Source organism: Notolabrus celidotus, chromosome 16 (genome assembly GCF_009762535.1).
Source record: "Notolabrus celidotus isolate fNotCel1 chromosome 16, fNotCel1.pri, whole genome shotgun sequence".
NCBI classification, from domain to species: Eukaryota; Metazoa; Chordata; class Actinopteri; order Labriformes; family Labridae; genus Notolabrus; species Notolabrus celidotus.
The window spans coordinates 16,871,994-16,887,527 of NC_048287.1; the positions used below are offsets into that span (position 1 = coordinate 16,871,994).

The 15,534-nt window shown below is 39.4% G+C and overlaps 2 protein-coding genes across 3 annotated transcripts in view; one reads left to right on the top strand and one right to left on the bottom strand.

Moving 5' to 3' along the window:
• tinagl1 (tubulointerstitial nephritis antigen-like 1) overlaps positions 1-4,669 on the top strand; it is a 24,255-nt gene extending 19,586 nt beyond the window's left edge. The window contains exons 11-12 of the mRNA XM_034705243.1: positions 1,540-1,585; positions 1,742-4,669. Coding sequence (XP_034561134.1) covers positions 1,540-1,585; positions 1,742-1,909 — 214 coding nt within the window. The 3' untranslated portion in view covers positions 1,910-4,669. The remainder of the gene's footprint in view (positions 1-1,539; positions 1,586-1,741) is intronic.
• A 5,161-nt stretch (positions 4,670-9,830) lies between these two features.
• LOC117827948 (lens fiber membrane intrinsic protein-like) lies at positions 9,831-14,751 on the bottom strand. Of its 2 annotated transcripts, XM_034704839.1 has the most exons (6): positions 14,584-14,751; positions 13,025-13,051; positions 12,035-12,243; positions 10,467-10,616; positions 10,247-10,381; positions 9,831-10,137 (listed from the first exon to the last, which is right to left on the bottom strand). In XM_034704839.1, exons 3-6 carry the CDS (start codon positions 12,207-12,209, stop codon positions 10,076-10,078), a joined length of 522 nt encoding a protein of 173 aa, XP_034560730.1. In that variant the 5' UTR covers positions 12,210-12,243; positions 13,025-13,051; positions 14,584-14,751; the 3' UTR covers positions 9,831-10,075. The 2 variants fall into 2 exon arrangements, with proteins under 2 accessions (XP_034560730.1, XP_034560729.1); XM_034704838.1 differs by lacking the exons at positions 13,025-13,051; positions 14,584-14,751 and adding an exon at positions 12,778-12,883.
• Between the last annotated feature and the right edge of the window lie 783 nt (positions 14,752-15,534).

The following is a 15,534-nucleotide window of genomic DNA, read 5'->3' on the forward strand; positions in this document are numbered from 1 at the left end:
TTGTGAGATGATGCAGAGGACAAGGATGAGTTTTCCCAGCTTTCCTGAACGCCTTCTTCCCTTTGGCTCCTTCAATTGACTCTGAGATTTCGCATCCCTCTCTGGGCAAGTGAATGTGGATGTAGCAGCGACACAGGTTTAGGAGCGGATGGAGCAAAGAGAGGAAGAGTAGGAGGAGGGGTGTAGTGTGTGTAGTGCTCCAACCTGCCAGCCACAGGCATCAGTGTGTTTATACAGACCAAATCCCACAGCGATGCGCTCCTTTAAGCCCAGTGCCTGGGAAAGTTTGTGGAGAGAGCATTGGGGTTCACTGTGGTGGAAAGGGCATTGTCTGGGCTGCTTATCCCGACTGTACCAGACAGAGAGACAGGGATCAAACCATCGGAGAGAGGAGGTCAGGGGTGTTGGGGAGGGGCGGGGCACGTGGGCAAAGCAATATGCCCGTCATTGTCCCAGAGTGAGCAAGTGAGCTGATTGGAGCCCTGATAAGAGATCAGCAGTGGTCTGATTGTGTCTGGATCTGTCCATACTGATACAAGTGTAGAGAGTCATGCATGCATATGTGATCACACACACATATGCACGTGTGTAGGTGTGCATACACACACACACAAACCTCTTCTCACCAGTTTTCAGTTTTGATCTGTTGTTTACACTGCTGATAATAATGAGACAGCCCCTGCTCAGCATGACGTCTGACAACATTTTGAGCCAATAAAGTCACTAGCTGATAGGACTTTGGCACAACAGCCCGTGCTGTGGTGGCAGGTTACCCAGTTGGCAGAGTCTGACTCCAGCCACTATATTTCCCAGCATTCCTTTCCCCCTTTAAAAAGATAACAAGCGATTGGGCACCGGGAGTCTCTTGGGAAACCGTGGAGCTCGCAGTGCAAAAACAGGATGGGAATTGGCCTCGACAGAATGTTTTGATCACAACGAGCAGAAAGCGTCTAAAAAGTTGGCAGTGGCTTTACTAAGACTAAAGTGCAAAGCATGATGGGAATGTGTGGGCTTCTGCCAGGGTTTCCTGAGAACAAATTTTGAAAGATAAAGATAGGTCTCCGAGTGCAGACATATATATTTGCCCCTTCTTCGTTAGGGGCTCTCTGGGTATTGATAGGATTGAAGAGGTGTTTACTTCCTCGTAACCTTCCCTTCACTTCCTGTTTCATGTCTGGAGAGCGGAAACTGCAGAGGAAAAGGGGGAACTCCATGTTCTTGGGATTGGCATGATGTAAGAGTACACCAAGGCGGTGTTCAGCTAGAAATACTCTATTTTCAGGATGTTGTTAACAAGATGAAAGATTTCTCTTTCCCTACCTGAACTCATTTAAACCTCTTCCTCTTTTTCTTCATCTGTGATGCCAAGCATGTCCGAGGTGGACACGTTCCTTGGAAGTGTTTACATCAGACATGTTTGCTGGAAAGTGTCCAAGTTTTAATAATAGCAGTGGAACTCTCATCCAGCTGACATCTGGGGATATTTGGTCTCCTGCTGAAAGCATATGTGGTCACCATACTTTCTGCTTTGTGCAACAGGTGGGGAGAGGAGAGAAACTACGATGGGACATTGAAAAAATATTGGGTAAGGTATTTATTTTGCAAGACAAGAAAGTAGCCCTTTATTGTTACAAATATGGAACTTGTACTTGTGGAGGATTGGCACTTAACCAAGTCCTGATGCATACTCAAATTGAAATATGTCTTCTTCTTGTAATTTTGACTTTTCTTTCCTATTCAGATTGCTGCCAACTCCTGGGGGAAGAACTGGGGAGAGAACGGCTACTTCCGCATCGCTCGCGGGGACAACGAGTGTGAGATTGAAGCGTTTGTGATCGGTGTGTGGGGCAGGATCACTATGGAGGACATGCACAACCATCATCACCATCATCGTCGCCGAAACATTTAGAGGCAAAACAAATATATACCAAAAACAAAAACCCAGAGGCCTTTGTTTTTAATCCAGATGAGTCTCAGAACCTCAGCACATCTGCTAACCCATCAGGCTGGCTGGGATAACTGCAAGTCCCTGAACTCTTACTCCTCTTATGCCTTACTTCTCTCTGTGGATCATTAAATAATTTCACTCTTCCATCTTTACCTCTTTAAGGACAACTCTCCCCAAACTCCCTGTAACTCAAAGTTTATTGCACCAAAAACAAAGAAAAAGAGAACTGAGCTAAAGCTCTGCAATGCTGCCTTACAACTAGGCACCTCAGGTACCTATGGAATCCAAAGACAACACCTCCCAGAATCCTCAGCGTGATATCTAGTTGTGTGATGAGAGAAGCAGAAGCTCAATCTGATCTTTTCATGGTCCTTTTGAAAACCTTTAGTCTTTTCCAGCTCTAAAGCTATAATCCAGACGGACCAAACTTCAGAGGAAGGGCTTGACAAAAGGAAATCTGAGAGCCAGATTATCAGACATCAGACCTTTTAAAGAGAGACGCACCCAGCCGAAGTGGGTAACATGATCATATATAATACATGACCTTAGAGACATTTACCTGTCAAGTGTAGAGAGGCACAGAGGCACAACCAGGGTCATTCCCCTCAGTTTTCGAGAGGACACTTATTTAGAGTCAGGAGGTAGAGTTTCTCACACATTCCAGTAAAACACAAAATCTGACTCTGCAGACAGTGGGAGGTTTGATGTAGAGTATAAGATCACAAAACATGGGATTTTTAGGAGGATTTATGGTGCCACCTACCATGATCAGCAAACAAAATAACTCCCACAACGTCATCATTGAATATTTTAAGCACATTTAATAATGAAAGGCTAAATCTTTGCCTTTTGCATGAGTTTAGATGAACAGCATTAGTAGAAATAATTAATATTTGTCATTGAGACATGGCTAAAGGAAATGTGAAAATGTCCAGTCATGCTAGAGTCGAAAGTCACCTTGAACAATAATGAACTTATGAATAAAAGCCATGCTTTCAATCTTGACTCCACCTTCTCATAAGCAAAACAACGCTGATGCATTGAGAGGATGTAAAAACGGCAGTGGTATAGAGAATCAATTCTGCAAAAGAACTGTGCTATCATCTTAAAATGCTCGGTGGTGTTTACTCTGTTACAGTTTGAGCGAAATATCTTATTTTTTGTTGCAGTTATTTTTTATTTGAAATGTTTTAAGACGTACTGTATTTAATAACTCTTAACACACTCATCACTCGGCTGCTTCTGCTTGTGCTTCTTGTGCTTGTAACTGTTTTAACTGTTTGTGGAGGATGGTTGGAGGGAAGTGGGGTGACCTGGGGAGGGAGGGGTGGGCGGTTTGGAGGCTGGGGATGGGGGGGTCCATACTGCTGCTATAAAGTCTGTGCTACAGTATTTGACTGCAGAGTCTTTAGTGTGTTTCATTCTTATGTAATAAACATGTATAGACACATGTGACTAACACTGAAAGTCACACAGGTCACAGATATAAGCTGTGTTTCTTTTTGTCGTCATATTTTATACATCATTTTTACCACTTTCTGCTTGCTCACTCAACATGCTGACCTACCACACTGCTCTCTGAGGTCTTTATTTCAGCTGGTCATAGACTGTTTGAGGGATTTTCTCATTTGTTTTTGGAGTGCAGTCTCACTTGAAGAGGAAAGCATAGTGTACTCTAACCACTTACCTTGAACTACATCCCGTTGAGCTTCAGCTGTAACTTCAAACGGCTTTTCCTCGTATATATCATGTCTCGTGATCTCTTAGCAAATGAGAAATGTCTGGATGGACAGGCAATGTGCAATGTGGCGGAGCAATTATTGCATGTTTCTCATGAAATTAACTGAATCTTTGTTTTCTTAAGAGGAGTCGATTAGCGCGAGATGCTCAACAGGGTTCACTGTAAATGACAAAAAGAACAGTGCGAAATCTTCTGTTCTTCCTATTTCAACAGAAAGAAGAACATTTGAACATATAGTCATTTCAGTTGCTGGATTGGATTACGTTACTCTTCTCACAAAAGTGCCAAGATTTTCTCGTTATATTTAATGACCTCCTGCCTCAAGAGAAGCATCGATGTGAAAGGATCAGACAGACTACAGAAAGTATGATGAGGTGTGTTAAAGCGGTCTGGGGAAAGCAGACTTTTTCATGGAGAGGAAAGAGTTAGAACTTGACCAAAGCTTGACTCCTGTAGTGTCCACTGAGTAGAGAGATCCTGTTGCAAATGTCCATTTTGTTGCCTTCTGTTGAATTAATAGTAGTTCAGGTGCATTAACAGCTTTAATCTGAATGCTTAATATGATTATGAATATAATGAAAAGCTCTGGTGCCTTACTATTTTCAAGGAAATATTTCCAGAGCAACACATGTACCATTGTCTGAGCATGTTAGCATTTTAAAATATTTTTTAAATAAATGTCGGGATGTTAAAATAACTTTTAGAGCAATACTCTTCTCAAACTACTCCACCACTTCTCGTAAATCTCCCCGGCTGAGTTGCAGCAAACTTCCCTTCAGAAGTTGTGTATTTTGTGTAAAATGAACCACTCCATATTCACTGATGTGTAGACTTTATTTATGACAAGCTCTGTAAATTATATTCTTTTATTCTTCTGTGTTTAAATGTGTTATTCTCTCTCTGTCTCGTATTGTGTGCACTAAATGCTAAACCACATTAGTGTTCACTTATGTTGCACAATAAAGTCTTTCCAAAAACGATGCTGTCTCTCTGCGAGAACCTTTATGTGAAGTTTCAGTTTGTATCACTGGAGCATTGAGGTATTCGGAGGAAAAAATGCCTCATATAGCATGCATGTGTGCAGATTAGATAATAGAGAAAGTGAGTGATTTTTAGGCCCATCAGGGATCAGTGAGGCACAATGAGAGGGATGGGTGCAGGGTTTTCAGGGGGAAGCTCTATGGGACGAGGCCGGGTGGGATGAGGACAGTTTTTCTAAGGTCTTGCTGTGTCAGCGAACTCTTCCGTCACTGAGAGCAATAACTGACCACCAGTCTGGGGAAAAGAAGGCCAAACTGTATTAAATCTATCAGGAATACATACATGTAAACTTGGATTATTTGACGTAAAATCCAGGGCGAACATGCCCGATTAATTACAGTTAAAGTCTAAATCAAATGTTCAGTTTCACATCTTTTGAAGCTGAAGTTCCTTAGTTTCACTTTTGAGGACTTATTTTCTTTCTCTGGTAATTGAGATTAACAGATTCAAAATAATGATTGAGATAAGCATATCTTGAGAAGGCTCCAAAAAGCTCCAAAAAATAAAGATAAAAACTTCATGGCTGTCAACCTGGACCAGCTTTTTGTCACATCATATAAAAGAGATTAAAGCTCCTGTGAGGAGTTTTTATCCCTCCCAGATCAGACTTAAATTAACAATGGTGCTTCATCATGACCTACAAGAGAGAACACGACCATCAGTGAAAATAATTATTGATTTATAGATAATTTTTTTGTAATATCTAAAATCATTGGTGTAGGTTGAGTTGATGAGCTGCTACAGACGAAGCCAAAATTAGCATTTCCATGGTAAAGATTTCAGATGACTCAGACATTTTAGTGTTAAAATAATTTAGGGGTGTGATTTTTTTGTCAGAAAACATGACTTACCCATGTAGAGGACAAAATCAGCAAAGAGATAAGAGGTGCTTTTTCCACAATAAGAACTGAACAGATCCTCACGAGAGCTTTAAATAAAGTAACACTTATTTACTTAGTAGTTATTGGCTGCATTTAGCACAACAGCCTTGGTAGAAATGGAATACAATAAGTGTAACTATGTTTCAATTAGTGTAATATAATATTTGGTTTGTTTGTGAGCCTTTTTATATCTATATAGGAGTAAGTTGCCTCCCACAAAGGCCTCCATCTTGCTCACCATGTTTCTACAGTAGCATAGATTGGACAAACTAGTAAGAAATGGTTTTTTTTGTATTTAGTGAGAGACCATGTGAAATGCGCTGGTTGGAAGACAAAAAGGAAGAAGAAGAAGAAAGTGGTCATTGCTGTATGCAAAGTAATTTGAATTAATAGGTGTTATTGATGGTCAAAACTTGGCAATTGGAGGATCATACTTATCAAGCATCACAGGAGATTGTTGTTCTCTGAGGCCACTGTCACTTCACCGACAAGAGGGGTGAGCGGGGACAATCAAATCACATGGGGTACATTAAGTATATAAAGTTAAGCCGATAAACTTATTCATAGTATGTAAATGATTAATTCAGTGATTTGCTGTTGAAGGCATTAAGGGTCCAAAGATCTCTCTGTGAAAATGGTTAGAGCAGCTTAAATTCACAAGCAGCACTCTGGATCTTGTGAAATAAATGTGTGATGTTTTGTCACAAAATGTGGGCTTGGCTTAGTTATACAGTATGAATAAAACATAAACAAATAACAGCATTGATTACTATAACCACACAGCAAAGACAGATAAATACATATCTGTGACAACATTGACATTTGTCACGCACATTTTTTTAAAGCGAAAATAACTAACAAGTTGAATTTTTAGATGATCGAAAGAATCAAACACTTTCAGTTTCACCGATTGCCTGTCCTTCATTATGCCAGTGTGGTATGTAACTATGTTTAGCTGTGCTATGACCCCACATAGAACACCTGTGAGAACATCTGCCCACCTGAAGAAGGGACACCCTCTGTTTGAAGTGAGAAAAATTGCAGGTCTTTCAAATGATCCAAAATGAGCAAATTGTCACATATATCATCAGGTTCTGTCAGTGAAAACTACCAGGTGTTTGCATTGACTCCATGTACAACAAACACTTAGACTAACAGATGGGTGAGACAAGCTGTTGTGTCCAGCTCTGATGCCTCAGAGGTCTGAACTTAACCTTGCATTCCTTCATCAAATCAATCACCTATTAAACTTTTTGACACAGACACATTGCTATTGGTAATCAAGGCTAGCTTATTAGCTCGCTGTTACTCAAATGTAATGTAGAAAGATAGGGCTCTAAACTTTAACATGATGTCGGTCATGGGGGAGAATTCAGCTTCTGTTTTATTGGCTGCAAACCCTGAGCTCTCAGAATAACTTGTTGGGCACACGAATCCTATAAATGTACTGGCCTATTTATCTTTTCTGATAACATGCACTGCATACTTTGAGTTAAATTTCAACTTTGAGTACTCATTTAGTTTAGCCAGTTTAACGTGTCAAAAGTAATCATGACTTTGAAATGGCAACATTCTTTTTTCTTATAAAGTAGACTTAAAATTTTGCTTAGAACAGCAGGATGAGAACGATGATGCCACATAACTACAAAATCATACATTCTTTTCAACTACAGTAAAGCTCCTGTGAGTATTTTTAGCTGGTTGTGAAACAGATTGAATTCCGTTTAGATATCTGTATCAGAGCAACAAAAGATAGCGACCATCAGCATGAAGACTTGTTTAGATATCTCTATCAGAGCAACAAAAGATAGCGACCATCAGCATGAAGACTGTAGTTGTCAGACACTACTTTTCACTGCATGCTGCAAAACAGCCTTTATTTTACATTCTCCATGATGAAGATTCTTAAAGAGTGATATGTTTGAGAAAGCAGGATGAGATTCTTTTTTGAGCCAGAAAACACAACTGGCTAATGTACAGAAAGAGATGAAAGGTACCACTTTATCCACAGGGGGTGCCAAAGTCGACACTTACGGAAGTTCCTCACAGGAGTTATAAGGACAAGGAAAATCATGTTTGTGGTGTAAATCAAGTTTTGAGGTAAAACCAACTGAAATAAAAAAAAACACAAAGGGAAGGGAAGCCATTTTCTTCCATTATTTTGGGAATGTGTTATTTGAGGACTTAAATTCAACACTTTTTAAGTAATTTTGTGATTTTCTGATTTGTTGAATTGACCAGGAAGAAAAGAAACTATGGTGAAAGATAACAGTAATACTGTCTTAAAATCTTTGAAATTATCATGGAAATAAGTTCACTCCTTGTTATTTTACAGCCCCAGTGTGAATAAATCCTCCTATAAGAGATCTGCAGTCAATAGATATCACTAATCATTTTTCTAACATGTCAAAATCTGCCACGTTTATCCCACATGGTATTAAAACTTAAGTAAATGCTTAAGCACACTTTATTAAAGCATCTGGTAAAAGTATGAAAAGTATGTGATATTACAGAGCTTATCTCTCCTCAGCAGCCAAGTAGACCAAGTATGGAAAGTTGGATCAAGGGATCCGTCTGCTGACTGTTTACATTTCACTCATTGTTTCTGCGTCACCAAGTAGCCAAAGCATTCATTACCTCAGAAGCTACTGCTCCTCTCCCTGCCAGCTGATGGAGAAGAATGGACAAGGGCCAAGAAAGAGCCGGAAGTAGTTATTAAAGGCAGAGAAACAGTGGAACAATCAGTGGCTGGAGACCCCACCCTGGTCCTCCCCCGGTCCAGGAACGTGATATTCTTCTCAGGTTCTACGCAGTCACACAAACACACGCATAAAAACATACAAACAGGCTTAAACAGCTTTCCCGTGTGGCCTATTCTTGAGAGTGTTCAGGAGATGTCAACAAACATGTTGTGGAAGATCATGTTGGCTGCCACAGGCAAAGCCTGTTCCCATGAAGAGCAGCCTCATAAAGAACTTATATTCTCCTGTTTGTTTAAAGGAATCCTTGTTAGATGTACTGAAGAAGGAGTAAATCAAACAGCTTCAGGGGAAATCCTGAGTCCAACATCTGTACTGTAAACCTTTGATGTATTGCTTTCTGCTGGGTACACCAATATGTTCACATTTTATACATTATCACAGCATTCTGTCAATAAGATAAAGCATTTCCTGGATGGGAAAATGCATCACTTGTGTGCTCTGCTGAATTTGCTCCCATATAAAGGACTAAGTGGGAAACTTTGATCAATACATTTTTTTATAAACACCATGTGATATATTACTTTTACTTTCAATTTCACTATCATCTGCAATAATAATTTTCATTATTACCATGTGCTATTCTGTTCAATTCTATGGACTGTTTAGTAATTTTCATTTTTATTTTTTATTTAACTAATCATACTTGTGTTGTTGATCTTTTAGGAATTGCTCTTTGTTATAACTCTTACACACTTTATATTTTTGTATTTCCCTTGATGCTCTGACACAATTAAAAAAAACTTAGAGCTGGAATATCCCTCTGAGCTTATAATTTATAGCTGATACTAATGTAATCTGCCACTTAGTGCCGTCAACTAATGTTAAAATTAAAGCACTGAGCTCAAGTCATGTTGGTTGAGTGCTCTAGTGCTGCCACCTGCTGTTGTTCTGTCAGTGCAGCAGCAAAAAGCACACTAAAGCTGCATCCTGTTGCCCCACTTGGCTCTAATTCACCCTGCAGATCGAAACAGGCAAAAGACTGTGTGGTTGGATCATTGTAATAAGCATGTCAGAGAAATTGTTGCGCTTATATGGTTATCTATTTGTTGTTATTTTGTATAATTTGAATATAGGACTGAGTTTGAAACTTTGGGTGTTATCAATATATTTGAGTGCGTGGTAGATTGTGCACTGTGCCCTATAGCCGATTTCATTTTTTTGTTTTTGAAAAGAAGTTTAGGTCAAATTGCTACCTCAATGTGTCTGGTGTTCTAGTTGAATGATAAATCATGAACAACAGTGCAGTTGTCAAAATAAGTGGTATCTCATAAAGTCAAGTAAGATTAGACCCCTTTCTCCTGTACAGTTCTGAAGGCCTTTAAAAAGTATGCCCTAAGCCAAGAGGCTGTGATTGTGGATTAAGCCTAACCTTTAAGGACCAACTCTGTGAAAGGCGCCCATCAACAGTAAGATGATTCAAGATAATCTGAAAAAGTAGGTTAAATAACACCATCCAGTTACATTAATTTTATCAGCTTTATTGTGTTTTTCCTCTCTGCTCCCAACATGCATATTCCTAAAACAATTCCTCTTGCGAGATCATGACTCTCAGGAAACATGTTAATCAAACCGTCAAAGGACTCCAGGAGCAGCATCAGCATACACATCTTCATTCGATCAGTCTGGACTGCCGTCTGTTTGTCCTCCATTCAGAGCAGCATTGTTTTTTGTTGTTGTTGTTTAACAAACTGTCTGTCTCTCTCTAGCGTGAGCTTGTTCCTCTCCTGCATTCACACATTCTGTAGGCACATATGTAGAAAATACCTGAAACAGACAGAGGATACATCCATGGTTACAACGTTTGTGTGGGGAACAACAGCATTTATTAAATGTTCTTACAAGAGTTGATAATAAAGTCATGTCATCGTCTCACCTGCAAAAAAGGTCATGAGCATGGCCACCCAGCCCAGTATGTAAGACCAGGAGAAGCGCCAGTCACCGAAACGTCTCCCCAGGAAGTTGACAGTCACTCCGGTGTAAATGGCCATACCCAGCAGAACAAAGAAAGCTGACAGGGGTGAAAGGGAAGTGCAGCTCAGTTATGATTAAGCTAAGTGTAAACTTTGTGTCAGATTAGAGGAAGCGAGACTCACTTGAGACAAAAAACATTATTCCTGCAGCAAAGGAGCGGTTGAACCTTTCAAAGGAGGAGAAGTGGGAGAAGGACATGATGCCAGCGATGATGCCTGCAAAGCACGACATCCCGGAGAGGATCATGAAGGCCCTGGTGGCATTCCAGTAAGCTGGAAGAAAATGGAAAGGATTTATCAAATAACTTCAAAAGCTTCTTCAAAAACAGACTCAACCTCTTCCTGAACACTGACATGTTCCCCTGTGAGGAGTTTTTAACTGGTTGAGAAACTGAATGAACTTGATACTGATGTCTCTATATGAACAGCAAAATACAGCAAATGAGACCATCAGCAACAGCAATGTCAATTTTTGTATTGCAAATTTGAATGCCTGAAACTGCTGCGAGGGTAAGTGTCAGAGCAGACAATTAACAACAGGCAGAGGAAGCAGCCTTTTTACTTTTTCCATGGCAAGCATTCACACTAAGTAATACTTCTGATTATTAAAGGACAATAGGATGAGTGTATTTGTTGGAAAACACTACCTAAACATGTACAGGACAAGATCAGCAAAGAGATAGGGATATATCTTGTCAACAAGGGGCAACAAAGTCAACACTAACAAAAAATCCTTAAAGCAGCTTTAAGGGAAGTTTCCTTTTATTTTTCTGAGTGAAGACATTTTATTTTCTATACTGATAGTTCATAACATGCATTCCCAAACTAAAGTAAACCACTGCCCCCTTTGAGATCCTACTCTTGAAACTTACCTTGAAGTTTCTCAATCGATGTATACATTTTTTTTAATCAAATGTTATGAGGAAGTTAGTCTTGTTTGCATTATCCATCCACCTACTCTCCCCAATATTTGAAACAAAAAAGTGAGCGCAATTTTGAAAATTGTGGAATTGAAAAATAAATTTTTATTTTTTATTTTTTACACAAACCCTGTGGCCTACCTGTGGTACCTTCACAGCCTCCCATGGAGCATTGGCCCACACTGTGGGGAGCACTGGCCTATAATATATTTTGAGTTAAAGGCTGGTGAGCACTGAGTCCAATCAGATCATCATTTTGCCACCCACTTAAGTATTTAATCATCATGTGAAATTATATATCTTCTAAATATCTATCATAATCCAACTTTGAAATTTTAAACAGCATACAGAACCTTCCAAGATGGCGCTCCTCCGTTTGTGACAAAGCGTAGATCCCCAAGTTAAGCTTTGCGTCATTTTCATTTTATTGTTGTCTGTCCATTCTTGCAATGTAAGCTAAAGTTGTATTTATTTTTCTGCTCTTTTGTCTTTTATATCGCTCTTCTATCTTTTTTATGCTTTATATTTTAAGAAGCTGAGCCAAAAAAACATCAGGATTCATTTTTAGAGCTGTCTTATATCCCTTGCGGTAGCTGGTGCTTAGAAATACAGGGACAGAGTTTAAGGCTTTACACACAGCTGCATCAGTCTTGTAATAAAGCTTCCAGAGTCACTCAGTAGATGCAACAGAACAATCCAAACACACATTTTCATTTTCAGGGATTTTTTTCCAGTATGTCCCATGAAATTTCTCCCCGCTGAGTGTCCTACCTATGCTCTCAGTCTGCATGTAGCACTTGTTGGACATGCAGTACCTCCACAGACCCTGGTGGGCATAGTTGCCAGACAGACGGTACTGCATCCAGTAGTCAGTTGCAGTGGAGACCACCAACAGGATGTTACCAACGATAGCACAGAACAGGCCCCCTCCCATGAAGCTGTACATCTTGAGGTGATATAACGGAGCCACTGCAGAGCAACTGTGAAGAAATGAGGACAGATCATGGGAATTGTGGGTGCTGAAATTTCACATCTAAATCGTATAGCTTACACATTGGAAAATATAGATTCTCTGAGTGTTGAGTCAAAATTAAACCATTTCCTACCGCTCTTACTCAATTACTGTCTTACGCTCATTAACTTCAGATGATGAAAACTAAAAAGATAAATAAAACAAACTGTATGCATGTAGATTCTTCCTAAAACTACACAAATCCTTAACACTTCCACATGAATTCTGCAAATACAGAATGATCCATAGAAAGACTTATCCGACTTAAGTCTTACTGATCCAGTAAAATACACATGTCCATTTGGAGATGTGTTTGTTAACCACTTACAATTGATACTGGCTGATCATACTGCTATTTACAATCATGACAAACTAGAGAATTACAGAGAGTCAAGATCGATCCCATTCAGTAACATTAAACAGGCTAATGCAAGACTACTTTAACCCCTAGATTTGATGAAAAGATCAGATCCCTGAAAACATTTCTACCACACATATTTACCTCTTCTTTCTTGGAAACATCCCTATTAGTTGAACTGGTGCAAAACAAAACCACAGTAAGAGCTATATTGTTGCACTTTGTTGTTGTTCCCCTTGCCAGTCCTCATGTCACAGCAGTGTTAGTTCAGCAGTAGTCAGGTTTTATCTGATTCTGCCGGCCTCCATCCAATCACTGTCCTCATAAATGTATTGCTCTATGATGAACGCAAAAAAAAAAAGAAAAAACACACCGAAATTTGATCCCTTACCTTGTTTCTAGAAATGCACCCTCTCCTCTGCGAGGTAACGACACAAACGGGTGGAGGGGGAAAGAGAGAGAGATAGAGAAAGTGAGTTGTTGCTCACTTGGGGGGAAAGAGAGAAAGCCACAGACAATACTACACCCACAAAAGTTTCCCCGTTTTTTTCTGTCGATGGAAGCAAAATCCTTTGCAGCAATCAGTCTCTTGCACTTGAATGACACACCGTAGGGGCCACAGTGCACGTGACCCCGTAGATTTGAGTGAATGTATGAGTGCATGTGTGTGTGTTTGTATGGGGTCTGTTGGGCTTTGGAAAAGGGGTGTTGGTCCATGTTTCTTCTTTGGGGTTTTGTTTGTTTGTAAATGGTATGCTCTAGAACTGGGGATATGCAAAGGTATGCAGGACTGTCTGTGTCAATGCGACATGCTGAAACACACATTTTTCTTTCAGTGCTGTCACACTGTGGCAGTGTGGGGGGGACACATATAGAGGGAGCGCTCTTTACACACAGTATCTCTCAAACTCTACTACAGGATTGTCTTAACCAATATCAAACATATCACATCTTGAGTGTGACCTTTCACTGCACTGGGAACAATATGCTCATTTTAAGATGAAACAACCCAAAGTTAGCTTTTCAAATTCACTAAAGTAAAGATCAACATACAAAACGTGACATTGTGTGTTCGTTAAATGTCCAGAACATTTAAGAAAATCATCAAAGACTCAATTTGAATATGGAAATTATAACTCCAGCATCATTAGCATAAACAAACAGATGTTTCAGTCTCTCTATCTGCAGAAAAATCAATTAGAAAGGCAGATATACTGTGGTCAGTGGTAGACCAAAAGTAGGATAAGTTAACCCAGTGGAGGAGTCATTTGAGAAAGAAGTACCCCTTACACAGGGTGAAATATAGTGGATGTTTTAAACTTCTTACAGTATTCTAATATTGCAAGTCTGACATTATAGCCCAGTCTTTTTCTCTCCCTGACTGAAAATGTGATCCTCTCCAGAACTGTCCCTAAACCTTTAACAGCAACACGACCATTAGGAACCTATTGATACATGTCATTAAGGTTAAATAATGACTCAAACCACAGCTTTCTTCAGACAATAATCATTTATTTGGGTAAAGAAAAGCCTTTTTATTCTAAATTACAAAGTGGTGTTTTTCAATCGACAATTGCTTGATCAAAATTAATGATTAAGTCTTACATTGAAGAAGATAGCATGATTTGTAAGACATCCCTGGAGTACACTATACTTTAATTTGTTTTTCCTTCATTTCCTTTCTTTGCACAAAAATGATAAGCCTTTAAAATAATTTATATTTTATGGAAGCCCTAAGTGGACATTCAAACATACATTTAATTTACTCAGTTTTCCCATGATAATCAGTGAATTCCAATTGCCTCTTCTCTTACTCATCTCATTATCGACACACATCAACACTGATTTTTCCTATGATAATAAGCACACCACCATGACAGCAGGTTATCATTACTTGTATCACCAGAGTACCAAAAGCACATGACAAATGTAGAAATAGGCTGAACTTACCTTATTAGTGAGGTTCTGGTGTAGCTTGGCGGTTAAGTCACATGCTCCATGTACAGTGACTGCATTCCTGGAAGTGTGGCCCCGAGTCTGTTACCATCCCGCAGCCCCATGCAGCATGTCATCCCAGAGCCCTCAGTCTCACTTTCCAGTTTCCTACTCGATCTACTGCCTGTTAGAATTATCTCACAAGAAAGCATGCTTTGTTATGGCATGATAAATTAAGATAAATTAATCTGTTATAATGGGAAGACAAGCTTTGTCATCCCAAGGATGCCAATCCTGCCAATCATCCGGATGTGTTAATTATTTGATTCTGATAAGTCAAAACTCCTTGACAAAGGTTATTAATTCTGAATAGCAACAAGGACACTAGGGACAGCTTGAGGATTTACTGCATATCTTGGTGCTCTTTATCACCACTGCCTGTTGTAAAAAAACCTTTACTTTCCAAAAGCGTCCATAGACAATATGGAGAATTTTCTACACATGACCCTAATTTTATTGGGAGAGCACATAATTTAAGGTGGTTAATTGCTGACCACCAGAAGAGAAGGCAAGAAGTGGTAAAACAGTGTATAAATTGGATGTTACAACACAGAAGCTGGGTCATTGATGCGTCAACCAAATTGATGAAAGCAGATGAAAAGCAATCACGAACTGCAACATGATATGGGTGCTTCTGTTTTTTTCTGCATATCTGTTAAGAAAAAAAATGTACAAAAAAAAAAAAATGACACCAACATTTTGACTTAACCATGAATTTAAATTTTGAGTTTAATTTTAATTTGACCAGTAGGTTGGCTGATAAGAATGCCCTTGCCATGGAAGAATAAAATAAATTGAGATCTCAAGAAATAATTGACTGTTCAGCTAAACTTAGGAAAACTGCATTTGGACAGTCTGCATTTTCAGTCAGAGCAGCAGAAAAATGGAACTCAATTCCTACCCATA